This window comes from Pseudochaenichthys georgianus, chromosome 23 (genome assembly GCF_902827115.2).
Source record: "Pseudochaenichthys georgianus chromosome 23, fPseGeo1.2, whole genome shotgun sequence".
NCBI lineage: Eukaryota > Metazoa > Chordata > Actinopteri > Perciformes > Channichthyidae > Pseudochaenichthys > Pseudochaenichthys georgianus.
Genome location: NC_047525.1, coordinates 25,011,580 through 25,035,738, shown reverse-complemented (window position 1 = coordinate 25,035,738; position 24,159 = coordinate 25,011,580). Strand labels below are relative to the sequence as shown.

Here is a 24,159-nt window from a genome sequence, read left to right as displayed (position 1 = left end):
GTGTACAGACAGAGAGATCGAAATACAAAGATATATAACAATATGCATATCCTATATATACACAAACAGACACATGTATACATATTAGGGCTGTGGCGATACACTAATCTCACGATACGATACGATACACGATATTCAGCCAACGATACGATATATATCACGATATTCAGCCAACGATACGATTCGATACACTTATATCATTTTCTGAAAGATTTTAAAGGGACAGTGGGATTTTGGTGACATCTTGTGAGTGTTCCATTGACTTGGATTGAATTAATTCAACTGAAAACTGAAAGCATCAATTATACAATATATGGCTCTGACAGAGAGTCTCCAGCTTGCAAATGCTGGACAAAATGAATCAGAAGATGTGGTGAGAAAATTAGTTTCATTTATTGAAACAGTGCAAACTGTAGCTGTAAAGTGCAGTATCACAATGGACAATGGAGAATGAAAAGGTGCAGCAGGTGGCGGAACACGGGGGATTTGAATGGGACTTGTTAGAAATTAAAATCAATGTTTTGATGGCATAAAGTACCATAAACATACCGTCAGTTTAAATGCTGTTTTATACTGAAAAACCAGAAGTTGTTGTGCACAACCAGTTGTTGAGCTTTTATTCTGAAAATCCTTCATCTCCGGTTAGCATTTAGCATGTGGCTAATATACAATTTCCTATAGAGGTGAATTTAGTAGCGATATGACACGGAGTGTTGCGCACCGAAACCTACTGATTTCAACACCACAACTATAGACGTCGAGATATTATTATTGCTGAATATTAAATGAAGGTACAGTTTATTTGAATACGTTTGTTTACAGACGTGGGTAGCATGAGACAACATTCGGAACTACCGGAAATGATACCAGCCGTGAGGTATTTTTGGAGTATTGATTACAGCGTTTAAAATGTATTAAATGAAAAGTCATGAAAGAGATAAGGACGAGAAAAGGCGTGTTTAGTTATATATTTAATGTGCAATGTCTGAATCCTCTGTAATGCGTAACAACGAACATTGGAGACGTGGAGGGCCGATCCCCAGCAGCGCCAACCGGCCCCCAGGGAGGATTCAGCAGAGGATATTTAACAGCTGGAGAGGTGGAGCTCGCTCTCTTCCCTTCGCTCATCTTCTGCTTGTAACATTACCGCGCTTTTTATTAATTAAAGTATACATTTGAACATTCTCAGAGACTCAATTAGTCTCCTTTTTAAAGCTTCTCTCCTGGATAACTGTGTTCGTATAACGAACACAGTTATCAGACTTAATGTATCGATACCCGCGGCTGAAATATCGATACTTTCTCGGAAAACTAAATATCGATATATATCGCAAGATCGATTAAATTGCACAGCCCTAATACATATGCACACATTAAGACATAAATAAAAGCACAACAATCAATATGTACAAAATAACAGTCACTTCAATAACTTGGGAAATGTAAAATGCATACAAGATGTAATAATATCAGGTTAAAGTATTTTAGCCAAATTACTTTCCCAAAGCAGGGCAATACTAGAAGTCTGTGCAATTGATCAGAATCAGAACACCTTTATTCGAGGGGACATTTACAGTGTTACAGCAAGTAAAGAGCCCAACATATTAATAAGCTTAAAATATTAAAGATAAAAATAGAAATTACAAATCCAGTTACAGTATTTATCGCCATCTATTTAGATAATCATTTAATCTGTTAAGTAATCCACTGATTAAGCTTGGGGTTAAGTGTTTGAGTCGCCTGTCCACACACACACACACACACACACACACACACACACACACACACACACACACACACACACACACACACACACACACACACACACACACACACACACACACACACACACACACACACACACACACACACACACACACACCTTATTGGTCATGTCTGAGCGGGCTGCACTTTGGTCAGGTGGTGCGATAAGGTAATCAGTGCTGCCTCATGACCAACCTAGTGCAAATCTGATTCTTCTTTATATATTCAAACGCTCAAAAGTTTTATTGTCCTTTGCACATAGCTAATTATTCTGACCTGAGCTCCTCCAACAATGCAACATATATAATAAAATACAAAAATACAAAATAGTCAGAGATGGCAAAAGTACATCCTTTACTCAAGTAGAAGCACAGATACTCGTGTTTAAAAATACTCGTGTTTAATGGTGAAAGTAGAAGTACTGACTAAACTTCTTGACTCAAGTCAAAGTAAAGAGGCTTTGAAATGTACTTCAGTAAAAAGTACCCATAGCTAGCAGCTGCTTTAAAGAGTACCTGACCTCCCTTTATATCAATAGAACAATAATGTCATCGTTAGCTAATGAATGTTTCCATGCTGAACAACGGCAACATGACAACGTTTCCATTGGTCCCTCTTCTTTAGAGAAGACCAGGAAGTGATGGATACACGGATCGTGTTCCAACCAATAGGCACGCACTGACTCTAAAGAATAATGATCACGCACCAGACACACATTCAGACTAAAGGAACCAGCTGTTTGGGAAATGAGAGAAGTAGAAAGTACAGGTATTTGAGTTCAACATGTAAGAAGTAGAAAGTACAGGTATTTGAGTTCAACATGTAAGAAGTAGAAAGTACAGGTATTTGAGTTCAACATGTAAGAAGTAGAAAGTACAGGTATTTGTGTTCAACATGTAAGAAGTAGAAAGTACAGGTATTTGTGTTCAACATGTGAGAAGTAGAAAGTACAGGTATTTAAGTTCAACATGTGAGAAGTAGAAAGTACAGGTATTTAAGTTCAACATGTGAGAAGTAGAAAGTCATCAGAAAAATAAGTAGTGGAGTAAAGTACTGATACCAGAGAAATGTACTTAAGTACAGTAACAAAGTATTTGCACTCCCACCTCGGAAAATAGTGCAAGAAGTATATAATATATAACACGGAAACAGACTGAGGCATCTTTCTAAAACAACTTTCTTTTACAGAGGTACAGTGTGAGGGCTCAAACAGCCAGGTTTTCCTACCAGTAGTAGGTCCATGGTGGTCAGGTTGCAGAGCTCCTGGCAGATGGTGAGGGCGCTGGTCTGCAGCAGCGCGGCCACCAGCCGGGCCACGTGGAGCCGGGCGTTCCCAAGAGGCTGCTCCAGAAGGCCCACCGTCGTCAATATTGCACTTTTCTGTAGAGGGAATGATAAAGTGGAAGTTTTATACCAACACTCAGTAACCCCGGGTGTATTTAATTTTGTTTTAATACTCTTTTTATTGTGATTTTTGTAAACATTCAGACATAACAGGAGGCTGTGGCTCAGTGGATAGTACGATGGACTTCGAATCAGTTCGAGTCCCACTGCAGTCAGCATGTCGTTGTGATGAGACCCTGAGACACTTCACCCCAAATTGCTCCTGTGGGGATTGTACAGTACTGAATGTATGTTAGTCTCTTTGGATAAAAGCATCTAACAAGTGACATGTAATAATAATGTAATAATATACATACAACATACACCCACGTACGTACTCAAATGTGTGCAGAATAGTTACATTACATGTTACTTGTTAGACGCTTTAATCCAAAGCGACTTACATACTCCTTTGGGGCAATCCCCATAGAAGCAATTTGGGGTGAAGTGTCTCAGGGACACAACGACATGCTGACTGCAGTGGGGTTTGAACCTGTGACCCCCTGACCCCAACGTACTAGTCCACTGCGCCACACGCCTCCCGCACATATAACATACATCACTCCATGACAATAATCTCACTTTAATCATGGAGCAAGATATCTATGTATAACTCCGCTTACAATTACTTAAAAGCACAGAGAAAATGTATAAGAACAATACATTATAGAGGGGGGGGGGGGGTGCCATATACATTTCTGTTTTTTGCCTTCCATGAGTTTATTAGTTCTAATAACTGAACCACAGATGGGGAAACAAGACGGTATAAAAGTAATATGTACTGCCAATTCATTTATACATCAGCGACTTCAGTAGATATGAGGCCAACATGCGTCAGCTGCTTCATCTCCTTAATGCTGTACCTTGGGGGGATCCAGAAGAAGCTGCTGGAAGTCCTTTAAATGGGGCTCAATGGCATTTAAAATACTGCTGTTGACAGTGTAAGACCTTTCATAACCCTGAGAATACAGATCCATCAGCCCTTCCAACCTGCGAGACAATAAACAATCAAACTTTATTTATATATAGCATGTTTCATACGCAAAGATAACTCAAAGTGCTTCACAAACGAAACACAGACAATTTAATATAATAAAAGAAATACTTTCTCCCCTTTCCCACAGATCTGTGATTTAAATAACACAGCACTGAAAAAAATAGGAATAAAATAATAATAATTCAATAAATAAATAAAAAAAGGAAGAAAATACAATACAAGTTAAAGCCAAATAAAAAAAGTTGGGTCTTGAGTTTGCTCTTAAAAGTATGAACGCTCTCCACAAGAGACACTAGAGCAGTGGTACTCAAATATTTTTGCAAGAGCCACAATCCAAAAACGCTCCTTTCCTCCCTGAAACCATTATGCATTTGAGAATATGGATAATAGTAATATGTTACTAAGGAATGAAAAGCATAATGTAGAGTGCAATAACTGTGATTTATTTATATATATTCCTCTTCATATTTTCGTTTCCTATATTCCTTTGCCATTTTTGCATAAGCTAGTTTTCCCAGTGTGACGGAGCAATTATCTCACGCACCTGCAATCAGAGCGCGAAACCTGAAATAATTTGTGATTGGTTGTTCAGAGGGATGGGGGGGCGGCTTAATAGACTGATGTGTGTGATGACTGATGTGTGACTTGAGAGTGATAATGAAATGTTGATGAATTCTGCTGACAATGTTTTTCGTTTTTTTTATTATTTTTTTTAAGTGGGACTTAAAAGAGCCGCAACTAGTCTTAAAGGAGCCGCATGCGGCTCGCGAGCCGCGGGTTGAGTATCGCTGCACTAGACTTACATTATCAAAAATCAGTCTATTTAACAATTTTACCCACAGCCGTTTTTTTATCGTATGTAATACGTTTCATCCCTGTGCGATCAAAACTCACCGTTCTGTATGATAAATAAAAGAACATTGTACCTTGAAAATCAATAGAGGGTACATTTGACCCCTTGGCGGTTTTAGGTATACAGCGACCTCTGGCAGTTCTAGTGTTAAACAAATATGTATATAAGCAGATAGGAGCACTTTTTACTTTTTTTGTTAACTTATAACAGTCACTGAACCCTTAAGACCCTGAAGGACCAGGAAGCAACGGGACCAGAATGAACTAAGCAACGTTTACAATTGATTGACAGGAACCCCTTTGACTCACCCAGACCGCCTGGTCTCCAGTAGGGTAAGGAGCACTTGAGTTCCGTTGACAAAGGAGGCCTCACTCCTCTCGCCCTCAAACATGTTCTTGAGGAGCCCGGCCACACTGTCCTGCCTGAAAGAAAAGAATACATAAACAAGCTGGTGATGACACGTAATAAGGTGTGGCAAAATCAGTGTGTAGGTGAGATGCTGTCCACAGGTGAAGGGCACAAAATGAAACTTGTACAAAAACAGGTTTTTGGTACAGGACTTGTTGTCAAACCGGCTCTGCCAGCAAATCCTTGCACACACAACGACCTCATAAAATAACTTTTCAAATCGAGTGAGGATAGCATAGTTGGCTTACAATCCCGGCTTGTGTGGACATGTAGGAGCAGACATTTTAAAAAGTCTTACCACCAAAAACTTTCCAAGAAGAAAACACATAAAAAAGGGCCTTTCAATTATGTGACGCCATTAATCGGAGGAGACAGGAAAAACATTTTCAGTAGCTTAGCCATCAAACAAAGCCACGGTGTTGCAGAAGACTTATTGAAATTATAATGATGGGTCTCTGGGTGGAAAATGGTCTCGAAAGCGCCCTCCAATAGTTGTCAAAGTAAAAGCCTACACTTTTAGGAAGAAGGATTAACGTTTTGTTCGCACATGTATGTTGTAAAGAGAAATAAGCCTTCTCTCCTCCTAGAGCAGGGGTGTCAAACTAAAATGTCATCACGGCCACATCAGCATTATGGTTGCACTCAAAGGGCCGGTTGTAACTTTAAGACTATATAAAAAAAAATACAATATTTAATATATATAAAATAATATATTACATCATTGCCTCTGCATTGGATTATTATCGGATAGGTTAAAAACTTCATAATTAACTACGTCTGAAAGCAGAAGTTTAGGGCAAATAATTGCAAGTCTCTTCAGTGAGAATGTCACAAAATGATATAAAAAGAAAAGCCAAATTCTGAAGAAAAGTAGTTTAAAAAAAAGTGACATTTTGGAGAAAACACTCGACATTTAAATTCTGAGGAAAAGGCAAATTCTGAGATGCATTGTGGGACATGTAGTTTATGGACAACGTGCTTCTGTAAATCGGCATGTAACCGTATAATAAACATATTATATTCTTTCAGAGCTCTTGTGGGACCACATCAAATGAAGTCACGGGCCGGATTTGGCCCCCGGGCCTTGAGTTTGACACCCCTGTCCTAGAGATTTAACCTGATTGACCACAAATGTGTCATAGTGCCTTTACAGAAATAAAAAAAGCTTTATTTGTAGAGCACTTTGTATACACTAGGTGCAGCTCAAAGTGCTTTCACAACATGTCACACATCAGAAATTAAAACAGAGAACAAGAAATTCACTTCAGGTCAAAAGTTCAAAACCTTCTTGCACCCGTGCAGCTTCGACCCCATTTACACGGGAGCGCAAACGGACCGAATTCGTTATCAAAAAAAGTCCTCCGTTCACACGCATTCGGCTCATTTAACGAGACCGCTGGAGACGCTGTAGTGCATATGCCGGGCCTGTAAGTGGCGCTGTACTTCTGCCACAAAATACACCAAAAGCAGAGAAGAAGACCCCCGAGCATGGTTGCCATGGTTGCCCTTCTGTTTATGCCCCGCGGTGGATTTAGCAACATGTAGTTCATGTAGTTCTCCATGTCCACTTGTTGCTGATGGTTGTGAGGAGCTGTAGATTTTGCACTAACATCTGTAGCATGGTCAGTAGCACGAGCAGTAGCTACTGACCATGCTACAGCAGTGAGCAGCAGAGGTGGGGAGAGGCGGGGCTATGGCTTCATCGTTATCAGGAAATGATCGTATAGGGCGTACACACGGCGCCGTTTGACCCCCAGAGCATTCCGGTTGCCGATCTATCCACCTTGGGACCCGTTATCGTTTGCGAAAACCGTTTCCGCGGTTCCGTTACGGCCTCGTGTGAACGAACGGGCTACACGCGAGAGAAAAGTAGCGGATCCAACCCGTTTCGTTCTCGTGGAAACACCGCCTTAAGGTACAACAATAAAAATGAAACAATGACCCAACGGTTCACGGCAGAGGAACATCATCCCACCTACCGGACACCTACACAAATGAGAAAATGTAACGAGAGCCAAAAGGCCTGGTAAACTTACGACTCCAGAACAGCCAATAGTGGGTCTGGCTCCATATTCTCCTGCATCTGATTGGCCTGGTCTCGACTAAGGCGGATGATGTCACAAAGCGTTTGGGATGCATTTGATTGTCTCTGAAACATTGAATTAGAGAAACATTATTAACGGATCACGACTTTAAATGTGTGTCAATCCATATAATGACAACTCACTTCCTCATCGTTGCCAGTGTGGATGAGCTCGGTGAGTCTTTGTACCAACTTCTCCTCATTCAGCCACTTGGGGGGGGGGGTGCATAAATGGCGTTAGACACTTTAAAAGAAGGTGTTTACTTATGGGTATTGCATGAAGACATAGTTAGAGGGCATACATGGAGGACTTCCTGTCTCAAGGGGGCGGGCTCCACACAGCTGATGAGGCGAAGCAGCAGGTCCATCATGGCGGAGGCGTCAATGTGTTTCAGCACCAGACCTATGAAGCCTTCCTTTTTCTTTAGAAAGGTGATCACCTGCAACAGAGAGTACGGTTCTGGCTCTCTTTGTTTCAAAACACATCACTTTTGTTGTCCAGTTCAATACCAGCTTATTTACATGCTTAAGCCATGATCACTTTCAGCGTACCTGTTCGGTTTTCCTAGCGATGAGATTGCCGATGGTTTTGCTGAAGAAGCTGGCCAGCAGAGGGTTGAGGGGCGGGTCCTGCTCCAGGAAGTGATAAAGCACCTCGAGGAGAGACTCGTCTGCGCCTAATTTGTCATTGATAAGCGACACATCTGACGTCAGGAGCTCACAAGCGATGTTTGGAAACCTTTAAAAAAACAGAGAATTAATGAGATGGAAGTTACACACATACAATACTTACAAACCTGTACATACATGTATGTACTTAGATACTCCTATGTGTATACGTGTACACATATTTAGACACATAAGGCCAAGAAAGGCAGGGTTACACACTATCAGAGTCTTTGTGTCCTCTCTGTCCACGATTGACCCTTTAAATGATCTGTCCTGGGTCTGACACTGTACCTTTCTAACCAGTGTTCCCGCCAGATCAGGGCTGAGAGGGCGTCCACCCCGAGGGGGGGGGGGGTCCTTGAATTTTGACTTGAGCTCTTTCTTATAGATACTGTCTTGTTACGTTGGAGAGCCGGATCATTTGACCCGGCTCTCTTAAAGCCGCCGGCTGTTTCGGCTCCCAAACGGCTCTTCATGTTACCACGGGTTACCACGGGTTACCGCGAAGCTCCGGCGCTCGCAGCTCACGTGCGTGCTCCACTAGCACCGCTCATCGCATCCAAATCGTGCATGTTCCGTGTTGTCCTGTAGCAGGTACCACCGATGTCGGGGAAACGATCTTCAATACTCTGAAAAGAATCCCACCAGACTCCTTTGCCCCTCCAACAGAGGGATGTCCTTGTCCTTTTTCCCTTTAGTCATTTCAAGCGATAAAAACTCTTGATCTTCTCTCGAATTATTAATATTAATATTTTTTTCAAATGACAGCAAGACGCCCCCCTGGCGGAAACGCTGTTTCTAACCATGTTATATTCTGCATTCTCCCAAGTTTACATCCTGAATAAGATAAGACTTTATTTATCCCAAAGGAAATTGTTGTGCCAGAGTTTAGGGCTGAACGATTAATCGATTTTAAATCGAAATCGCGATTTTAAATGATGCAATTATCAAATCGCAAAGCCTGCGATTTATTTTAGTTTTTTCTTTTAAGTTTCTTTTTTTGTTGTTCCTGTGTGTCAGTCCTCCACACCAACCAGAAGTGCTGTGCTCCACATGTACCAGTCATTGTTAACCAATCAGAAGTGGCCCATGATAGAAGGTGATAGACAGATTGATCCAATCAGCTGCCAAGTATTTTTGAAATACTTTTCCAAATGGCTTCCAATGGAGCTTTCCTAGATGGTTTGGTGAAACAAAGCATCCATCTTCTCCCGCTTATCCGTGGTCGGGTCTCGGGGGTCTCGTTCCAGCAGAGAGCTCCCAAACTTCCTGTCCCCTCATCAACCAGCTCTGACTGGGGGGTCCCAAGGCGCTCCCAGGCCAGCGAAGAGATATAATCCCTCCACCTGGTCCTAGGTCTACCCCTCGGTCTCTTCCCAGCTGGACGTGCCTGGAACACCTCCCTAGGGAGGCGCCCAGGTGGCATCCTAACTAGGTGCCCGAACCACCTCAACTGGCTCCTTTCGACGCGAAGGAGGAGCGGCTCAACTCCGAGTCCCTCCCTGATGACCGAACTTCTCACCTTATCCCTAAGGGAGACGCCAGCCACCCTGCGGAGGAAACCCATCTCGGCCGCTTGTATCCGCGTGAAACAAAGCATCGCTTAAAAACAAAACAAATCTAATCGCAATATCTGTGAGAAAAATAGCAATTAGATTATTTCCCCAAATCGTGCAGCCCAACCAGAGTTACAAAAGTACAATAAACACAGCAGCACAATTGTAAAACTGTGCAGTGCAGTAAAAAGAGCAATTAAATATCTGCAGGAAACACAGACGGTCACATAATGAATGTAAATATTAACAGTATTGAGTAGTGCAACAAAACGTAGCGGCATTAATAATAATGATTTGCACATGTTGTATAGCAGCGAGTGTTTTGTAAAGATGGTATTGATATTTAGATGGCAGTGTTGGTGTGGAAGTTCTCCTCTTTTTAAAGCTCACTTAAAGCGGCTCCTCTCCTCCAGGTCGGCGGGGGGCTCTGTGGTGATGAGGCTGACCAGCTCCTGCATGCAGTGGTCCTGGGAGAGGAAGAGGAGCAGCCGGCGGTTCTGGGCTTTGCACTCCTGCAGGACGTCATCCTCCTCCATCAGCTCCCTCAGCGACACGTCCTCCCTGTCCAGCAGCTGGTCGATGTGGGAGGTGGTGTGCAGGTCGAACTTCCAAAACATGGTGGCCGCTGGGACGGGGGACACAGCCCTGGGAAATTGGATGAAAGAGTGAGGAGGGGAAGGAATGTAAAGGACGTAAAACACATAGGTAGAGGAGACGGAGGAGGGAAATGCAGAGAGGCCCGGCAGTAGCCACAATAAGAAAATAAAAAGGGTGACAAAGGAAAAGGAAGAGTGAACGCGTAGAAGGGGAAGGAAGCAGAGAAACGCACGTAAGTATAGATGTGAGAACCAAAAATAGCAAGAACAACAAACAGCACTATCACTTGTTGTCCTTTTATATCACAGACTTTCCTTTAAGGGACTTCAACCGAGTAATCGACTTGTAAACCTTATTTTCGAATAATATTTACTATGATCAAACTATAATGATGAATGTAGGGTATGTAAAGGCTTGAAGAAGGGTTTTTTCATATAGGAACAACTGTTTGTATCATGTAATCGAAGCACTTACAAAACAGCCAATATTTGTTATAGTTTGAGGAGCTTTAGGTTAAATTATGAAGTGTAACCGTTACGTTATATGGATGAGGTGACGTCTTTGAATCTGGTTCAGAAATGGCAAAAGTACGACCTTACATCCAATAAAGTAAACAAGGTTATAGGTTAAGGCAGGGGTTTTCAAAGTGTGGGAAGGTGAGCCTCCCCTCAGAGGACATAAGAACATCCCCACCCTCCCAATTAGTATTGTTGCTATAAGGGGTGAGGTCCAGTAAGAGAAAATGTCATTAAATTGAGTACGCCATTTGAAATGACTCCGACTGTTTCTCTCTTCTTGTCTCGTCCCTGGGTTTGAATCTATCGTGCTGACTCACCGACTGCAGCGATTTGATTGGCTGAGTAGCGTCACCCCTTATTTTTTTTATCTTTATGTTTTATAAAGATTTTTTACATTTTCAACATCGTGGATAAATCCTTATGAACACACTGAACGTCAACTTTGCCTCCTTCTTACACTCACCCCTACTTCAGTGGGAACAATGTAATGCCTTTTTGGCGAGGTGGGGAACTCGGTCTCCACAGCCAAAAGGGACACACGTTTTCTCCTCTCTCACTTTAGGTAACTTCACTAAAACTCGATCCATGTTGGCGCTCGCATAAAGTTAGCTAAAGTAAAGGTAGGCTAGGTAAGAATGGAGAAAGCAGCTGGAGTGCGATAGAATTTGAAACTATGCAGCCGAAACAAATCTGCCCCTTCCTTCAGACTTCCTCACAGAGCCCCTCCTCCAACACACACGAACGCGCACATGACCAATGAGGGCACGAGATAAGTTCGTGCACAGGTGGAAGGCTGACAGGCAGGTAGGCCATCCAGTTACTTTAGCCGGGTCGAAGCAGATGATTGGTCGTGCTTTTTACAGCACTACGGCTTCCACAGATGATGTTTTTATAATGTATTTATTGTCAAAGCATTTAATGTATTGCTATCGGGACGTTAAGAGCATTCCATGGAATATAACAAGTGTTTCTGAAGGGAATTACCTACCCCACCTTTAACTAGTGTCGAGCCGATGAATGGGAGTCGGAGGCGGCGTGTTTAGTATGGAACTCCACACTTTATTTTCCATTAGGTTTACAAAGGAAATAATAACTTGCTACCTGCTACTGTCAAGCTAGAATGACAACAACACGGTACCTCTCTAACAGGCCCGTGGTGCAACACACACTATACACCACGGTGAATTATGTCCCATAATGTTCCCCCACACAAGCTAGATTTCACTGTTTCTCGTTTTTTTTTTTCACACGCTGTGCCTCCCCTGAAGCTCTCTGGCGCCCCCCGGGGAGGCGCGCCTCGCACTTTGAAAACCGCTGGGTTAAAGTGTTCCAGGTAATTGTAGGCAGAGACGATCATATCAGAAGACAAAACGAGTAAAAGGCTCACACGTACCAGTGGATGAAATATGGATATCTTTAATCAGACCTCCCCCACGGGCAGGCAGGCATTTGTGTTTGTGCAGACGACAGAGAGTGTGGCGAGGCCTGGCATTTATCAGCATGGGTCTCCTCTTAAAACGCAGGCCTCTTTAGGAGATGAGACTCTGAGAGGCTCACCATAACCTGCACAACACAGAAAACAGCAGACGACATTATTATTCAACTGTGCAAAAGGATATCAGAAAGGACAACGTGTTGACATACCATTCAGATCTGCACAAATAAGGCGTGCGAGTGTATATTGAACACGTTTTTATGTATTTTTGAACTGTTCAGTATCAACATATTTGATATAACTTAAATAATTATTGTGTTTAACCTCACAACAGTTTTGTATGGGTCCATCATTATAAAGCTATGTAAAAAGTATCTCAAATGATGGAGAACGAGCATGTTGAGTTTTTTCTCGTTTGGTTACCTTGGCGTCTAATCTAGACAACCGGACACACCACCGGTAAGAGAAGTCTAGTTTATCAGCTGGCTTCATCAAAGCTAACATGTTAGCTAGCATGCTAACAACTGTTGATCGTGGAAGTAAAACACGAGAGGGAAATTGAAGTGCTTCCTCTTTTTCTATTTTCCTCAGGAGGACCCTTCCCTCCACATGCAGCAGCAGCAGCAGCGTCCATCTGGCATGCATTTACAGAGTACACAAGTGCAATAATAACCTGCTGGACGCTCCCTGTGGACACTGAGCAGGAAAGCAAATGCTTGACTTTACATCTAAAATAGAACACTCCAGAGGCTACCTCAACAAAAACAGCACACATGTGAAGGACACGTGTTGTTTGGATGTTGTGGAATAACAACAACTATTTCCAAAACCGTGAAATACAGGCAAAAGGGAATTCCACAGAGACACCTAGAGACAAACAATCTACACTTCTGAGGACCAACAACAGCTTCAGTTCTCTCAGCCTGTTGCAGCTTCCTTGCACTGAAGTTGTAAATGTGTGTGAACTTACACCAATGGCTTTGCTTGTGCTTTTTAATATGTTATCTTCTTCCATGAACGTCATGTATTATCTTTAAGTTTGGTAGCTGTCAGTAAGTAAACAGTCACTTTAGACTTTTGTAACTTGGGCCCTTTTTTTTTTAAACATGTGATAGCTAATGACACATGTGTAAATACCTGTGTGTAATATATACTTAAATGTGTACTAAGCTTACCTGGCTGCAATCACACTACTTTAGACATGCAACAGTTATTTAAAGAAACAAATAAGATTGTTATGTGTTTTTTTATATATATTAATTAATATTTAGCTATTTCTGGCTCTTTACTTTTGCTGTAACAATGTACATTTCCCCTCTATGGGACTAATAAAGGCATTATGATTCTGGTATATTAAACGATAAATAATATCCACTAACAGGTAACAGAAAATGCTGTACCTTTATTATATGTTGTTACATTGTTGTCACCTTGTTTGTAATCTCTAACAGTAATAAATACAGCCGTTTTGCTAATGTAATGTTAGCTGAGCAGCCATTCTCTTGGCATGAGGTGAACATCAACTGACTCTCAGTAGGAGCTCAGATTTCTGTTTACTTCAACTCCTGTGGAGGCACCAACACAAGATAAAGCCAGTTTACTTTACACTAATTGAAAAGTTGTCTTGGCTAATTAACATTTGTCACAGTTGTTTAAATCAGAGCTCCATTTGTTCTTTTTTAAATGAACCTGAGCTGTGTGTAACTAGATTTGAGAAACTCAGCAAAGCTTTGTATGGCTGCACTTAAAAACACAACTTAACTGACCTCAAGCTTGTTAGTGAGTTAGTTAACTTTGCTAGACAATAAGGAGTGTGTTGTGCTGCATTATAAGAAGCATTAATCTGTTTGTATTTCACACATTTCTAAAAACCTACCTCTTAAAAAGCTGCACAGCACTCCACTTTAAAATATAACATAGTACAGGCGGCATTTATGAATTGAACAAAGTTATTTTGTATATTAACATTTGCTATTATATATATTTTAATGTTATAATCGTTCTATTTGCGACCTTTTCTGACAACTTATGTCCTTATGTTGTCTTAATGTTTACACCACAATCCACCAATTCATTGTATGTTTTAAAGTTACTGCCAATAAACTTGATTGTGAAAAGAACACAGTACATGTCAACCAACTGTAGCTGTTAATAAATAAACTATTATAAGTTAAATAACTAATATCTTAATGGATTCCTTGGTAATACTTAGCAAACAAATTAGCTAACGTTTTTTTTGAATATTTATATTTGCTGTAAATTCTTGTTTTTATTATTTTTTAATATTTAATAGTTTTTTTTAATATTTTCTTTTTATAATCGTTCTATTTTTGACCTTCTTTTACAACTTATTTCCTTATGTTTGCACCATCACACACCAAAGCAAATTCCTTAGATAATAATAAACTAGTTCTGATTCTGAAAATTAAACAGCCAACTGTAGCTGTTAATTAATAAACTATTTTAAGTTAAGTTATCTAACATCTTAATGGATCCCTTTGTTAAACTCAACCGGTTACTTTCACAATCAACGTCTAACCTTTGCATTTAAAACACTTAGCTAACAAATTATCAGCCGTTGACTTTAGTTCCTCCTTTCCTCTGATTAGCACCTAAGCTAATTAGCCACTAATAGTTAACGTGTAGCTGAACTTAAATATCTCCCAAACTTAAGTCCAACTTTACCCGATACAGAAGCAGAGTTACCGATAACTAGGGACACAAACTCATGACCAACTTACCCTTTGATTGAAAGTCCTCTGCTATTCCTACCGTCTGTTTCAGACTGTGAGGGAAATGTGATTTGTTATGAAAAAAGGCGACAGCTACAGTTAGCTTAGCTCAACTTAGCTACCGTTAGTCAGTTAGTGTCTTTGAAGTCTGTCAAATAAACACTTCCCCGACCTTAACGCGTCCTTGACATTAATAACTATACCTCAGTCGGATAAAGAGTGTACAATTCGTCCAAAGTAATTTAAACGCGGTGCTAAGTTTAGCATGCAAAGCAGGAAAAACTCAGTCATATTTTTCGAATCAAAATGGCGACATGGTTACGGGAGCGCGCAGGAGACCTACACCGGGGACGCGCACTGACTTCAGACAGTGGAGCTTCTACTGAAGGAATGATGCGACACTATTTTGTTATAAAGTCAATTAAATTAAAAGTAAAATATTTCTATAATAGAGTCTTACAATGCGTCTATAGTGGCCTATCAACGTGCCAAAGTAAAAAAAAAAAAAAAAAGTTAATTCTTTATGGTATTTAAATCAAACAACACTAACAGATTTGCTTTAATATCCTGGATTTTACTAAAAGATGTGCAGTGGTGGGAACAAGTACTCAGATGATTTACTTAAGTAAAGGTAGAAATATTACAAACTCAATTACAAGTGAAAGTCCTACATTCTAAATTGCAGTACAAAAGTTTTAGCATTAAAAAAAATACTTACAACATATTATACACACAGGGATACAGAGTAAAAAAATAGCATTAAATATAAAGAAAATAGGGTAATACTAGTGGAGCCTTATTGTTGTAATTCAGAGTAAAAATGTGCTAAATTTGGTTTCAAAACACTCAATTACTCCTTGTGAATGCGACATTTCCCCCAAAATAAACATTACTTGTATCTAATCCAGTTTTTTACTAACCTTTTTTTCAAAACTTAATTGAACAATTAATCCAAAACATCATACAAAGGCACACACACATCAGTGTTCATTACATTAATTTAAAACTGAGTGCATTACGAACAGAAAACAAGGGCTTTTTAACTTTTGCACAACTTAATTATTTATTATTTCATGTAATTAAGAAAAGCAATTAATAACTTTCTACTAACTTTACTTCTCTCTCCTTTCCTGCTTCCTCTTTCGCCACCTCTACTCATCGCCTTCTCTCTCCCACAATGCATTGCGTTGACTCGTTGGATCATGGACCAAAGCGGTAAGCAAAATACTCAGCAGGGCGTTAGCAAAACTTCATTTATGGGATGTATTCTCCACCATTCATTTGTACGTTATGTCGTATTAGCTATTCAAATCACGACATACCATACTTTCTTCAGACGGGTTTGCTACGACATCCCCGTATCGTCCAGAGAAGCGTTATAAAGCTAGCATGCTACAGGCTAATGTTAGCTAAGAACTGGCTAACGTTTCAACTGCTGTGATCACAAAAAGTTAACGTTAAGTTCTTAATTAATTGTTAAGGGTTATTGCACTGTTGCAACTGATTTTACGCAGTTACTACCTGAAGTTGAATGGCAAACATTGCATTTCCACATGTTTTGGAGGCGTAACCGATAGATGCGACTGACTTGGGGCGCGAATGCTACATCACCAACGTTAGCATAATGCTAACTGCTGCAAGCTGACATTACTTCAAGAGATTAAAAGGTTTTATCATCATATGCACAGTAGCTAAAGTGTAGTTATGGCAATGGAAATCTTAAGCTCCTTCAACAATGCTACATACATATATACAAGACATAAAACAAAACAAATGGTGCCAAAAGAAACGGAACCAAAAATAAATAGTGAAAGAGGATGTTGCAAGTGACCAATATGCAGGAGAAGTTAACCATATACTATATATTTAAATATACTCTGTAAAATGGACTACTATGAGCTAAAAGCAGAATGCACAATTAAATACTGTACATTGTAGTAATAAATACATATGTGAAATGCGAACAGCTTTAAGTTATGAAGGCTCAGGAGTGTAGCACTTATATGGCCCGTGGGATAACACTGTGAGATAATATTACTTATTACATGTATTCAGAATATCTGCTGAAATGTAATTCCTCTTAGATGTTTAGCTTATGATCCTCAAGACATACCGCTAGGCCCTCATACAGGAATTTGATTTGTTTCATTAGTCTGTCCCAGAGGTGGAAGCAGTACTCAGATCCCTTACTTGAGTAAAAGTAGAAATACTAAGTCCTTAAAATACTCCACTACAAGTAGAAGTCTTAAGTGCGAGATGTTACTTAAGTAGAAGTACAGAAGTAATATCAGCTAAATGTACTTACAGTATCAAAAGTGAAATGACTCAATATGCAGAATATCCCTTTCACACAATTTTCACATCAGGGCATTTTAAGGTTGAAGTTTGTCAATGTGAAGCCAATTTTAGATACTTAACAAATGCTGGTTTGTATTGTTGTATATTGGTAGTGCAGTTCTGCATCATATAAGCAAAACATCCTTTTTTTATATATACTGTCATATCATTTGGAACAATAATAACAAATGGGTGAAACTCTGACTCTGTTGCCATCTTCATTTGGTGGCTTATTCCAACATATTTTCCCTATAACACCCATTGTAACACTGTTTCTGTGTACCTTTCCCCCGCAGACAATGATCTTCAAGGAAGTGATGGTTCTGGGTGTTTGGGTGGCCCAGATGTTCGCAGACGAATCCCCATCAAACTCATATCCAAGCAGCCCTTAAGGAGCAAACCTCCGCCCCGCACCCAGAGACCCAGCAGCAGACCCCCGAAAGTGGAGCCTGGAGAAGATGGTAAGCAGGAGCTATGGTGCTACCATGAGTGTCTTTCAGTTAGTTGTGGTGATGGTCACAAATGACCTCTTTGCCAAAGCAGTTGCACATTCAATATCAGGAGAAAAACCATGGTTACTTCATGCCGTTTGCCTTCTCTCAACTCATCTCGTATGGCAATCTTGATTTCCTGTAACCCTTAAAGGTCCCATGTCATGGCCATTTCTACTGATCATAATTCCATTGTTGAGGTCGACTAGAATAGATTTACGATGTTCCAAACTCACAGCATCTCTGTGTAGTATGTGTATTCACTCTCTGTCCTACACGCCTTGTTGGAGCTCCTGCCCCCCCTCTCGCTATGAGCCCACTGTGCTCTGATTGGTCAGCTCGCCCACTCTGTTCTGATGAGTCCACCGCCGTTACAGCGGAACATCAGTGATTATGTGTTACCATGGCGTTTGTTAGCAACCAGGAAATGACAAACAGATGTGAATGCTGCGTGGGGTCTGGGTGCCGTGTTGGCGGGACGTTGCGAGGCTCGCTGCTGCGAGGAACGGACAGTGTGAGCTGGGTTCATTTCCTGCCAGCTGCGTGGGGACTGCGAGACATCGCGAATGGACGGTGGGGGGGGGTGCAGCACCCCCATCTGCAAGGCTCCACTAGCACCCGCACCCCCGAACGCGGCACACCTACAGTGTAAGCGCGCCACAGTTTCGATGCTGTGAGGCTCCACTAGCACCCCCCCCCCCCCCCCCCCCCCCTCCGAGGAGATCCACGGATTGGTACCCAGGAAGAAAAAGAGAAATGTCCAACGAGGCGTTCTGGGGCACCGTTCACATGCAGAACAACCTTCAGAACAACGAGGGGACGGGTGATAACCGGAAAAACATGACATGGGACCGTTAATGCTATTGGCTTTATGTGTGGTCACAGAGATATAAATTGAAGTTAGTTGATATTCTATTTGAATCCATGACCTTCAACACACCGCCATCTGGTCACAGTCTTATCAGGACCCTTGGTCACTTCTTGGAGAAATGTGAATTAGACATGATATTTAATTAGACCAGATATTTAGTGAGGACTTCTCTGTTTTCCCTGAACGGCATGATCATGTTTTTGTCTCCTGTGTCTTACAGAGAAATTTGGCTTCAAGCAAGAGGAGAGATTTGAGTGTGGAGCTAAAGCCGGTGATGTCTTTGCAAATCAGAGAAGATTCCCCCAGGCACTGTTTTGGGACTTTAAGGTAATCACTTGTGAGGAGTGAAACTAAGCAACGGCCAGTTTAGACTCATAATGCAAGAAGTTTTTCCTCGTGAGAAATAACCAGACGAGACAGATCCTTATTACTAGTCGAGTGATATCCAAGTGACTGTATGTGAGGGAATTTTAAACGTTGTTACCTTCGTCTTTGCCCCATTTTAGTTGCATTTGATTGGAGAAAAGGATGACGTACCAGTTCACTTTTGTGATAAATGTGGACTTCCTATCCAGCTCTACGGACGGATGGTATGTATTCATTTATTTTCCTGACCTTCTCGGTAGGCAGTCACTGAAAAAGGTTCATGTGTGACTTTGTCCTCTCGCTCCTCAGATCCCCTGCAAACATGTGTTCTGCTATGACTGTGCCTTGCTTCACGAGAAGAAAGGAGAGAAGATGTGCCCAGGGTGAGACATCCTCTTTATTTGGTGATATGTTGTGGCATTTTAAAGTTGTATTATTGTTTGTGTCGCTGTGGCAAATTTAATTCGATTTCATTTATTTCCAACGTGTGAAATGAAACATGAGAATTATGATACTGTACAAAGTTAAGCGGTAACCAATTGATAAACACAAATATTATTGACTTACAAATGATATATAAACAAGCTACCAACAACTTATTGCCACATGTTGACAGTGAAAGATAACAATCTCTTATCTGTGTGAATCTGTCCTGTTTTTCCCCCTTACCCTGTTCCATAACGATCTGCCCCTCTCCCCAGCCTCACCATGTTCAGCTGCACAGACCCGGTCCAGCGCATCGAGCAGTGCCTGCGCGGCTCGCTCTACATGTGCAGCGTCGTACCTGGATGTAAACGCACGTACCTGTCCCAGCGAGACCTGCAGGCGCACGTGAACCACCGTCACATGAGGGCCCCCAAGTCCTCCTCTGGCCGCCAGGACCCTGTCCACCTGCCCCCGCCTGCCTCCGAAGTCCTGGACCGTTTCCGCGTTCCTCCTCCTCACTTAGCCAAAAACCACGTCCACCTGCCCAACCCTCTGCAGCACGGCAGCCACGACCCTTACAACCAACCGCCGCCACCTGCCGCTCACGAAGCCCCGCCCGCAAACGCTATTGGACCCGAGACATTCCGCATCGCCACCGTAACGACACGAAAACACAGCAATCTCATCACGGTGCCGATTCACGACGACTCTTCTTCTTCACGTGATGCTGGACCGGGCCCCCCGCAGCAGCAGCAGCAGCAGCAGCAGCAGCAGCAGCAGCAGCCGCCCCCCCACCATCACCCGGGGGATTATCCCGGTCAGCCGCCTGTAGGACCCCACTCCCACCACATGATGGCGCCACCACAGCAGCACTTTGGCCCCCCGCCTCCCCCACCACCTCCCATTAATCACCCCATGCAGCATCCTCCCCAGGCATCAGGTACGCCTCACATGGTGTACAACCAGGCCCCTCTTCCTCCCATGTCCTCCGCTCCCCCGCCAATCACCCCTCCACCGGGGCACATCATGGGGCAGATGCCCCCCTATATGAACCACCCTCCCCCGGGACCCCCACCCCAACACAGCGGGCCCCCTGTGAACGCCCCACCGCCTCATCACTACAACCCAAACTCCATGCAGCAGTTTCCAGAGGACCAGGGCACTCTTAGTCCTCCGTTTACCCAGCCAGGAGGCCTCAGTCCTGGGATGTGGCCGGCTCCCAGAGGGCCCCCACCTCCACGAATGCAGGGTCCTCCTCTCCAGGGCCAAATGCCCGGACCCCACCACCCAGATCAGGGTCGCTACCGGCCTTATTATCAGTAAAACAGCCGACTGAGTGACCGGGATCCTCCCGCTCCACACCGCTCGTCTGATAATGTGATCGTAGACCTCAGGGTTACAGCATACACTGAGAAAACTGAACCGTTGACTTCCATTAAATGTATTAAGTCAACAGATTCCACATTATTGTATTGAGTTAGAAAAAAAATCAACTCTAACATCATGCAATTATGTTTAATTTGTTGACATTTAATTTAAAGTTAACGATTGAGTTTTTTCCAATAGGACTTTCATTTTGATACAACATTTGCCCTGAAATCTGTAAATGCTGCACATTTTAGTTGAACATACGATAGACTTTGAGGAGAGCAGCAATGTCCTATTTTCTTTTTGTTTTTTAAATAGTGTAAGGTAAATATTTCTGTATATATGTCGGCTGATTTCATGCATTGTGTACATGTACATTGAAAAACGCTTACTGTGTCTCAATAAATTTTTAACAGCAGATTGAAATCTCCTCTCTGCTTGACGACGGGTTTTTGACAAAACATTTGAACCCTTAAGAAGAATAATTACATCTTGGTGATTAAAACAGGTTTTCTGAAATGTATGTTTAATATATTCACATATGCCTGGTTCTTATAAAGATGATATGGAAGTATCCACCCCCCCCCCCTCAAATAAGAAAATACATGCGAGTTCATGGCTACTGTAGACAACGTTCTTGTTGCTGGTTTATTCTCCCAAAAATATAATTTACAATTTAGCAGGGCCAAAGGTCGCAGGGGGGCGCGCCAGGCCTCAGATGATTTGAGGCCAAATCTCAGATTTAGACTTTTATTTTTTTTACATATAATTGTAAAGCAATACATGATTGTCACTAAAAGCCTTCTCTCTACATTACAATAAAAAATAATTGATTAATTAATTTGAATACAAATGTAAGTTAGTAGCTATTAAAGGTGGGGTAGGTAAGTTTGAGAAACCGGCTCGAGATCGCTAGAATTTGAAAATACACAACCGGAGAAAATCTGCCACTTCCTCACAGAGCCCCTCCTCCAACACACAGGAACGCGCACATGACCAATGAGGGCACGAGATAAGTTTGTGCCCCGATGGAAGGCAGACAGGCCATCCAATCCGGCTAAACGGATTGGTTGTACTTGTTACAGTATTACGGCTTCTACAGATGAAATTTTGTTATGGATTTTTTGTCAAAGCACTTCAGATATTCATTGCTATCGGGATGTTAAGAGCATTCCATGGAATAAAACAAAAAGTGTATCTCGAGCCGCTTTCTGAAACTTACCTACCCCACCTTTAAAGGCATAACAAGACAGAAATGTATAATTCTTTCTTTAATAGAAATGTTTCTTCCGCCCGTAAAGTGTCCAAACCGGGCTTTTCTGGATAAGCGCATTTTTAAAGCATAGTCATTGTCCATGCCGGTTTCAATTGGATTATTTGTCACAGTTGCTCCGATCAGATCGGTGTCCTCCATTTTGTAGATTATTTACGATTTTTGAATCCACATAAACACATCGGCAAAATCCGGTTTACTTTGAGCGTGTTTTAAACAGCTTAATCCCTTTGTGAATTGTTTCCACTTCCGCCGTCCTTTCATTTCTTCATACAGCGGGAATCCAGATGAATGAATCCTGAGTCCAATAACCATCAAAGTCACTCCATAGTTACGCTTTCATTCTCCTTTAACAACATACTTCACATTCATCCAGTTTGTGACGGTAGTTGTAGCATTTTTGAGACTTTTAAACTTTAATTACCGCTGTTCCAACAGGAGTAATTTGGGGGGGGGGGGGCTCTTGGGAAAAAAGGTTGGGAACCCCTGCGTTAGACCACGAAATAAAAAACGGCGGACGATATTTAATTGTGGCGGCCCACCACAAATAAATCAATGTATGGGAAACACTGGACTGGTTCACATGATCAGCAGTAAAGCATTTCAAAAACAAAACCCACTGAAAGCACACAATATTAGCTTTATTGATTATGTTGCGATGAGAAAAACACATTTTATATTACAGTATATTTTCTATATTATGTGGTCATTTTGAAAGGATGCTCCTGGAGATGGTTCTTCTACAGTTTGGTATCTTTTATCTGAAAAAGAGAGTGTTAGAGTAAAAAAAAAGGTATACATAAATACTATAAAACACAGGCTTATATCTACTCTTTTAAAATGGTTGCATTGAGACATAATTGGTCCCTTTACATACACTCATCTTAGATATGTAGTTTCAATAAGAGGTTTTAGTCGTGCCTCTTTCAAAATGTTTTGCATGTAATATTACATTTTCATCACGTAATAACTACTGCCATATGTATGACAATCAAACTTTACGACAAACTGCAAGTGTTATTACATAAAGATTTGTTACGAGCCTTCTGCTGGACAACATTGACACTTTCATTGTGATTTTATTTTTAATATATCTCGGGGAAACTTCTGGAGCAAGTGGAGTCAGGACTCAAAGAGAGACACGAGGAGAGCTGGAGCTTTGATGGCAAACACTGACGGTTTATTTGGAGCTTCGGCCGGAGTATTCACACGACATGTCACGGGCCACGAGTTGACCACACGGTTCAGATGCCACAATCAATTCTGAAGAGCCCTCCTGTAGCTCCAGGGTTTAACTAGTTCTGAGTGTAATAATCAACATTATTCAATAGATGGACTAAACATCTGAGGACACTGAATCACATGTGTTGTCGGTTATGGCTCGGGGTCATCTACACCCCGAGAAGGAAGTGTTCCAGGTGTCCCACAGCCAGGGTTGGGAGGGTTACTTTGTAAATGTAATCAGTTACTGATTACTGATTACATGGCTCTCAAAGTAATCCGAATACAGTTACAGTTACGTGCCTTTAAAAAGTAACGTAATCAGATTACTTTTAGATTACTTTTGGATTACTTTCTTTTTCCATCACAGATGGGTATGTTTTGGTGAACAGGAGACACAAAAAGCAAAAGGAAACTGAACGTGTTTTTACTGTTTTAATGGCGTATCAAGAGCACACTGAAACATCACATCTGAAACGATGTAACAACATAATACACTTGTTGGGGATGCAGCTTGGGATGTGAGGAGTGAGTGAGGGACACGGCTTAGAACGGGCGTGCCGCCTTCTGTCCTGCCAGGGTTGGCAGGACATGAATTAAAATGTCGAACTCGGACTTCATTTTAAGGACATTTCGGCCAGGGGTGTAGAGCTATTGTTTAAGCACCGGATTGGCAAAACAGGAGAGTGTGTGCACCAGTCTGCCTTGATCTATGAATTCATGTCCGTGACTCTCACAGTATCTGCTGCCCGCAGCTGTTTTATAGAAGGAACACCTCCTTCACTTCATGACGTCTCTGCAGCGCCAGGAG

The 24,159-nt window shown here is 41.8% G+C and overlaps 3 protein-coding genes across 4 annotated transcripts in view; 1 reads left to right on the top strand and 2 right to left on the bottom strand.

Moving 5' to 3' along the window:
• The window catches only part of ppp6r2a (protein phosphatase 6, regulatory subunit 2a), a 30,574-nt gene extending 15,233 nt beyond the window's left edge, over window positions 1–15,341 (bottom strand). For both annotated transcript variants that reach the window (XM_034074742.1, XM_034074743.1), the window contains exons 1-10: window positions 15,005–15,341; window positions 12,222–12,391; window positions 10,104–10,358; window positions 8,041–8,227; window positions 7,791–7,928; window positions 7,633–7,698; window positions 7,442–7,554; window positions 5,306–5,419; window positions 4,011–4,137; window positions 2,992–3,144 (exon numbers count right to left, since the gene is read on the bottom strand). In XM_034074742.1, the coding sequence (XP_033930633.1) occupies window positions 2,992–3,144; window positions 4,011–4,137; window positions 5,306–5,419; window positions 7,442–7,554; window positions 7,633–7,698; window positions 7,791–7,928; window positions 8,041–8,227; window positions 10,104–10,330 (1,125 nt within the window). In that variant the 5' untranslated portion in view covers window positions 10,331–10,358; window positions 12,222–12,391; window positions 15,005–15,341. The remainder of the gene's footprint in view (window positions 1–2,991; window positions 3,145–4,010; window positions 4,138–5,305; window positions 5,420–7,441; window positions 7,555–7,632; window positions 7,699–7,790; window positions 7,929–8,040; window positions 8,228–10,103; window positions 10,359–12,221; window positions 12,392–15,004) is intronic.
• A 799-nt stretch (window positions 15,342–16,140) lies between these two features.
• cbll1 (Cbl proto-oncogene-like 1, E3 ubiquitin protein ligase) lies at window positions 16,141–21,272 on the top strand. The gene is made up of 6 exons (XM_034074757.2): window positions 16,141–16,210; window positions 17,629–17,793; window positions 18,915–19,021; window positions 19,201–19,284; window positions 19,370–19,443; window positions 19,762–21,272. The coding sequence occupies exons 1-6, from the start codon at window positions 16,198–16,200 to the stop codon at window positions 20,807–20,809; spliced, it is 1,491 nt and encodes a 496-aa protein (XP_033930648.1). The 5' UTR covers window positions 16,141–16,197; the 3' UTR covers window positions 20,810–21,272.
• Window positions 21,273–22,771: 1,499 nt separating this feature from the next.
• The window catches only part of slc26a3.1 (solute carrier family 26 member 3), a 23,517-nt gene continuing 22,129 nt past the window's right edge, over window positions 22,772–24,159 (bottom strand). Inside the window, exon 19 of the mRNA XM_034074751.1 lies at window positions 22,772–22,888. Within this exon, the coding sequence (XP_033930642.1) occupies window positions 22,868–22,888 (21 nt within the window). The 3' untranslated portion in view covers window positions 22,772–22,867. The remainder of the gene's footprint in view (window positions 22,889–24,159) is intronic.

What these genes read in the sequence shown, in the direction of transcription:
- cbll1 (XM_034074757.2), top strand. An exon ending in TCCAGCTCTACGGACGGATG is followed by an intron (nt 19,285 to 19,369) that starts GTATGTATTCAT and finishes CTCGCTCCTCAG; the next exon opens with ATCCCCTGCAAACATGTGTT. An exon ending in GGAGAGAAGATGTGCCCAGG is followed by an intron (nt 19,444 to 19,761) that starts GTGAGACATCCT and finishes CCCTCTCCCCAG; the next exon opens with CCTCACCATGTTCAGCTGCA.